The sequence below is a fragment of the Penaeus vannamei genome, chromosome 19, assembly GCF_042767895.1.
Source record: "Penaeus vannamei isolate JL-2024 chromosome 19, ASM4276789v1, whole genome shotgun sequence".
Classification (NCBI taxonomy): Eukaryota; Metazoa; Arthropoda; class Malacostraca; order Decapoda; family Penaeidae; genus Penaeus; species Penaeus vannamei.
Genome location: NC_091567.1, coordinates 15146347 through 15153846, shown reverse-complemented (window position 1 = coordinate 15153846; position 7500 = coordinate 15146347). Strand labels below are relative to the sequence as shown.

At 36.5% G+C, this 7500-nt stretch overlaps 1 protein-coding gene across 1 annotated transcript in view; it reads left to right on the top strand.

The window, feature by feature from the left end:
* The first annotated feature begins 4275 nt into the window (after positions 1-4275).
* The window catches only part of LOC113806910 (uncharacterized), a 4699-nt gene continuing 1474 nt past the window's right edge, over positions 4276-7500 (top strand). The window contains exons 1-6 of the mRNA XM_070133567.1: positions 4276-4322; positions 4498-4642; positions 4749-4958; positions 5358-5759; positions 6466-6615; positions 6713-6896. Coding sequence (XP_069989668.1) covers positions 4276-4322; positions 4498-4642; positions 4749-4958; positions 5358-5759; positions 6466-6615; positions 6713-6896 — 1138 coding nt within the window. The remainder of the gene's footprint in view (positions 4323-4497; positions 4643-4748; positions 4959-5357; positions 5760-6465; positions 6616-6712; positions 6897-7500) is intronic.

Sequence of the window (7500 nt, the reverse complement as noted above, 5' to 3'; positions counted from 1 at the left end):
GTGGTATTTATTATTTTACCTATGCCAAAGCTTAAAAGGCTAAATCATGTTACTGTATAAAGATTGAAAATAAACATCTTAAGGAAAATACCCACATCGTCACCATACAAACCAATACAAATATGGTTTACTTTTGAATAAGAATTTTGATTCGGCATTTGTAAAATCTAGGGACATTCTGTTCAATCTAGCGATATTTCAGCCCAATTCTAGGGAGTCCCTGATCTACATTTGTGAGAACCCTGTTCTCTCGGTATTTCCTTCTTGTCGCGATGGAGAGGGGGGGGGGGGGGGCGCATTTCGTTCAAGAGAGGGATTGCGGGGACAGCACATCACTACACAATGTCGGTAATATTGTTTCCGAAACTATTGGGGAAATAAATTATGTGAAATGAAATGTAGTGATTGTGTGCAGGTGCTGCGAAACATAGTTTTAACATATTATTTAGTGTCAAATTATTGGGTGATAGTCTTTAGACCTGAGCAGATCGAGTACTTCCCAGCGAACCCCATTCCCGGCTCACGCTCACTCTTCCCGCGAAGGGTCGACTCTTAGCTTCACTCTACTCGAGGCTAAGGGAATATTCCCTTAGCCGTTATTCTTTGGCCTTCCTTTGTCGTTTCAGCGGCTGTCTGAGCGTTGTCGGTGCCCCCTCCAAACTATTCAAGAAACCGATTACTTTATACACTTGTTCAACTCGTCTTTTACATATTGATATTCATTTTTTGGTTATGAAATAATAGTAAACATTTGGAAAATATAATGGCGTATGAAATATTGCCATGAGTGTTATTCTATTTTCCAATTAACATATTGAAAAAAAATCCCATTATCTAAATAGCGGATCCAGGTGATACAAGACGGAGAGAGAGAGAGAGAGAGAGAGAGAGAGAGAGAGAGAGAGAGAGAGAGAGAGAGAGAGAGAGAGAGAGAGAGAGAGAGAGAGAGAGAGAGAGAGAGAGAGGCCATGCACACCGTGAGTCTATATTCGATTTATTTTTTCATTGAAACTTCTTCATGGTTCTACTTCTTCGTCCTCATGGTCGGTTTTTGGAGCATAAACCTGAATTATTTTCATGAAATATTTTGCATTCAACTTCAACTTTATATATACAATCCTTTCATTTATTCCTATAATTTCCATAATATGATTTTCCAATCGTTTGTTGATGACAAATCCTCCACCATTTTTTAGCTTCGTTGTTGTTGTCCATATTGTAAATATGTCCATTTCTCCTCTCTGCTAAGCATTCACCTTTCTTTCTAATTTCTGAAATGCCTATGGTGTCCCATTTAATTTCTTTTAGCTGTTATAGGTTGCTATAAATCATTTGGTGATACTTTTTTTTCCATTTCTTATCACTGCACTCCATTTTGTCCACTCTTTACTCTCGGTGGCATGCAGCCCGGAGTGGCGTGAAGTTGCACGGTTGGGCCTTTAGCTGCTGACCAACAGGACCGGTCCATATCTCTTGATGTGACATTTTCATAATGGGGGATGGAACAAAAATTTCTTATCATTCCCGGACTGTTCCATGCTCTTCTGAGGGAAGGTGAAGTAAAGAATAAGTCAGAGAGATTGGATAGCAAGAATGAAGAAAACATTGTTATGGGTTTTATTGGTTTTATGTATACCTGGAGAGGTTCCGAAGTAGATCTTTTAACTATATTACTGAAATATTTAATTATTACGTATTTGAAGAAAAATATTCCCCAGGTGGCGCTCGTAGTCGCAACGAAAACGACGCGAGGGGGAAACTTAGTTCCTGGCCCTCACGGGGCCTCTACAAATGTGTATGAATATATACATATATAGGCCTATGATCCCCGCACAGAAAACTGTCAGAGTCTATTCTCAAATGACTTCCGACAGTCGCGACCCTGTCTCACATTTCGATTTGAGACAAATTTCGCAGTTGAGAATATTCTGAAACAGTCTCAACGGAATCTGAGTCATTTTCACTGTCTTGGACGATTTTGCCTGTCTGAGAACTTTCGTGGATACCGCCCCAGGTCCTTGCCAAGGATCTTTTTGTTTTAGTATATCTTGTAAAGGTCTATGTATAAAAAGTTTACATGGGGAGTACTTACCGACATTTGTTAGAAAGATCAAGATGCGAAACAAACAAAAAACTATATATATATATATATATATATATATATATATATATATATATATATATATATATATATATATGTATTATATATATTCATCTGCTATCATATATATATATGTATGTATGTATATATTTATTCATATTTATATATATACATACACACACTCATATATATATATATATATATATATATATATATATATATATATATATATTATATATATTCATCTGCTATCATATATATATGTATGTATGTATATATTTATTCATATTTATATATATACATACACACACTCATATATATATATATATATATATATATATATATATATATATATATATATATATATATATATATATATATATATATATATATATTCATCTGCTATCATATATATATATGTATGTATGTATATATTTATTCATTTTTATATATATACATACACACACACACACACACACACACACACACACACACACACACACACACACACACACACACACACACACACACATATATATATATATATATATATATATATATATACATATATATATATATATATATATATATATACATATATATATATATATATATACATATATATATATATATATATATATATATATATATATATATATATATATATGTATATATATATATATATATATACATATATGCACATATATATGTATGTATACATATATATGTATGTGTGTATATATATGCATAATGTATATATATATATATATATATATATATATATATATATATATATATATATATATATGTGTGTGTGTGTGTGTGTGTGTGTGTGTGTGTGTGTGTGTGTGTGTGTGTGTGTGTGTGTGTGTGTGTGTGAGTGTGTATGTGTGTATATAGGTATATATATATATATATATATATATATATATAGATATATATATAAATATATAGGTATATATATATATATATATATATATATATATATATATATATATATATATATATATGTGTGTGTGTGTGTGTGTGTGTGTGTGTGTGTGTGTGTGTGTGTGTGTGTGTGTGTATTCATCTGCTATTGATAATTTCCATTGTCATTACTATTTTCATCGTTATTTATCATGCTGAATAAAAAAAATATATATATATTGATTTGACCATTATAGCTTATTAGGACATTTTAAAAATAATTTTTCCATCATTATTTTGGCCAATGTTATCATAATCATCATCACTATCGCCATTCCCATTCCCATTATAGCTAGTTCGATTTGGATTGATATTGTTGATGTTATTGTTGATATCAATATCCCTTTACACAAACGCATATCTCTCTCTCTCCCTCCCTCCCCCCCTCTCTCACACACATATACATACGTACAAAATGTAATAAGATGCAGTGACATTAACTTAGGATCGATATAGCAACACCTGTCGAATCAGCTCGGCAGCTCATCCATAAAGTAACACAAATGGAGGATACTGAGGGGGGTGGTAGCGGCGCCCCTTGGGTGGGGGTGATTTTTCACTGCCTCCAGGTTCCTGAAGATGGGGGGGGGGGGGAGGCCTATATGTATACCTAGTACTCTATACTGCGTTGAGTCTATGCTGCTTTAAATGTCTGCTCCTTGATGTATTGAATGATTCAGTAACCCTAAATGGAATTTACATGATCATCAAGACTACATTATCAACCGGATGAAAAATTTCCGAATAAGTCAAGTAGGTGGCATGTCATACTGAGACTTTCCTGAATGCTAAAATGACCTTGATATTTGCAGTTGCAAAGCGATCAGTCCTGCAAACATGAAGTTTATACTTATTGTTCTTGCATAAACCTTTGTTTTTATTTCCTTTTTGTTAGAAGGACGTCATCGATGTCATCTGAAGTGACAGTCACTCCGATGTCCGAAGGCGTATTCCGCGTCAAGATCTTTGACTAAGGAGATAAATAGTGTACACATCCACGTGCACAAGGATATGCACATTAGGCAAGATCAATAACAAGTTACAGAATATGACAACAGTGCGGTGTTTTCAAATATGGGAGTGCATAGAAGATGAACAAAAGGGTAGGGCAGAGAGATGGTCGGTCTGAAGGTAACACGATCAGCATATAAACTCGAAAGAAGAACCACTTAGTCACTTGGTCTTCGTGCTTCGAACTTGACGAGATGAAGAGCGTCGTCCCCCTCGCCGTGTGTCTCCTCATCGTCGGCAGGTGAGTTCTCTTGGTGTAAAAGTATATAATTATTTTTTTGACGCTATCTTTCATATTAACTATCGTTCAACAGTTTTTGATTCATTCATGTTTCTTTATCATACTATATTATGGAGGGATGTTAAGAAAAAATCTCCCAGCAGCATTGGACAAGGACACGGGAATCCTCTGCAAGGATCCGTTCCTTCTGGAGTCTCCGCAGGAACTATGGGATGCGTAAAAAAAAGATAGGCCAAGGATGTGTGAAAAGCATAGTCGTCCAAATGAAATGCGTCAACGGAACATATGTGGACGCGTGCAACACGTGCCACTGCGCGAAGGTAAGGAGTGTGCGTGTGTGTGTTGGGGTGGAGGGTCACATATGTGTTTGCATAATTGTAACTATTTATAGATATGGTTGTTGATATCGTTATTGTACTTTTATAGGAACCGAACGAAAACCTTGAGTATCTTTTGCAAGGACCTGGTTCCTCGCAGCCTCTGATGGCCGCGAGTCCCCTTCCTCCTGCAGCCTCCGAAGGGCCTGTAGGATGCGGCGGGACGATAGGCCAAGGATGCGAGCAGAGCATCGTGGACGACATGAACTGCACCCACGGAACATATATGGATATGTGTAACATGTGCCATTGTGCCAAGGTGAATAGTTAGCGTTTGTGTTACGGTAAAGCGTTGCGAGCACGTGACTAATTGAATATGTATGCATGAGACAAGATATGAGTGCACGTGGGAAAAATCTGTATTTAGGCGTCCGAATGCGATCTTGTAATGAAACGTGTTTACTACCTTTGGTGTAAATGTTTCTTGTTTCTATATTTTCTTATATATATATTGACAAGGTTCATTAACATTGTGTTTTTCCACAAGTACAAAAATCAATTTTAATGGTTGGAGAACCTAAACACAGAACCATGTTAACATAAATGAAAAACTCTCAATAATATCAGCAACAATATCAGATCAAAAGCAATATCTGGAACTTGCAACACCACCCACCTCTGCCACCGCTTTATCGTAATGATTATCATTACTTTCCAGGGACTAAATGAAATCCTTTCGCTCTACCATATTGTGCATGGGCATGGGTACCCTTTGCAAGGACCTGGTCCCTTGCACCCTCTGCCGACCCCGAGACCCGTTCAACCTGCGGTCTCTACAGGGCCTGCGGGATGCGGCAGCGGGATGGGCCAAGGGTGCATGCAGAGCATCGTCGACAACATGAACTGCGATCACGGAACATATGTGGACACGTGCAACTTGTGCCAGTGCGCAAAGGTAAGGAGTGTCAGCTGTCAAGGACCCGCTGAACCTGCGGTCTCCGGAAGTCCTGTGGAATACAACAAGACGAGGAGCCAAGGATGCGTGCAGAACACCGTCGACGACATGAAGTGCGCCCACGGAACTTATGTTGATATGTGCAACAGGTGCCAGTGTGCCAAGGTAAGGAGTGTGTTTTGTGGTGTATATATATGCGTACTGTCCAGGCAAATGATTGCAGCGATAATTAGACATGAATTTTCGCAGAAATGACAGCGATCGTTTTCCTTTCTTACAGGGGCCGAACTAAACCTGCGGAGGAACATGGGGAGAACACGGCAGATGCACCTCAAAGCTTCACTGCTTCGTCGAAAACGTGACTCTTGTTGGCAAATGCAGACTCAACATCGATGGCTGAATGCGGATGTGAAGTGTATAGTTCGGAAGAATCCGTTTCTCTGATCACGTCGATGCATGCAATTTGGGTTTTGGAATTGAAGATAATATTTACCTTGTTTTATACTATAGAAATATGTAGATGGGATTAAAGTATTGGAAAGCACTTCATATTTATAGTTTCCTGAATTTTTTTTACATAATGTTTCAAAGATATCATGTGAATGAGGACACCGCAGCGAAAGAGAAACAAGAAAAGTATGAATGTCGGTAATCGTTCTCATGCAAAAGTGTTGTGCCACAAGAAAGAACTTGGCAAAGAAATTTGTCAGAAATCATTACACGGAGAAAAGATAAAATATACATATACATATATATAGATTGATAGAGAGATGGATAAAAGAGTAGATGTTCATAGGAGTAAGAATGTAACATCTACGTTGATCAAATGAATTAATTTAATACAAAAACGTAATATTTCGAGTCACATTAGAGAAAATACAGGTGTCTGCCAACTGAAAACCACCAGGTTCAGGAACCGAATCCCGTGACAGGAGGCGAACCAATGCCAAATAATTCTGGAAAAGCTTTATCCACTGAACAAGGTCAGCCTAGGTCCTCCAAACCCCATTGTCCCCTGAGGGTAAACCAAAAAGCTTTCCTTTATTCCTCCAACCAATAAGTTATCGGATAATTCCCATTCAGTATGAATCTCACTCAAGTGATTTCTGGGCACCCAGGGTTGGCACGAAGCACGACACGCTCGACAGGCACGGGGTATCGCCCCTTCCTCTGCCTTCTACTCAGCTGGTCACCTGACTAGCCTTTTCCCCACCTGTCTGGGAAGTCTTGCTCCTTCCTTCTACCTCAAACGCAGCTGGTCACCTGAGGGCCCCTCTGTTTCCTACGCAACCCTCTCCGCCTGTAATGTATATATATATGTATATATACATATATATGGGCACTACTGCAGGGGAACACATGATTTTCGTCATTTTAAACATCTCTTTATTATATGTAAAGACATTTAACCTAGATATACCGAAGACTATTTAACGATATCCTTTAGAAGGATAAAAGCAAGAAATAAATTATATTTCTATTCATATACATAGAAAAAAAAGACACATGCACAGATATGTATGTATATATGTATGTATTTACGTATGTATATATAAGTATGTTTAGTATGTCCGTTGATTTATATATGTTGGCCATTATATATATATATATATATATATATATATATATATATATATATATATATATATATATATATATATGTATAACTACACATGTACATATATACATATATATATATATATATATATATATATATATATATATATATATATATATATATATATATATATATATATATATATATATATATATGTACACGCACACGCACACACACACACACATACACACATATATATATGTATGTATTAATACATATACAAATATATGTACATACATGCATACATATATGTGTTTGTGTGCGCACACACACATATATACATATACA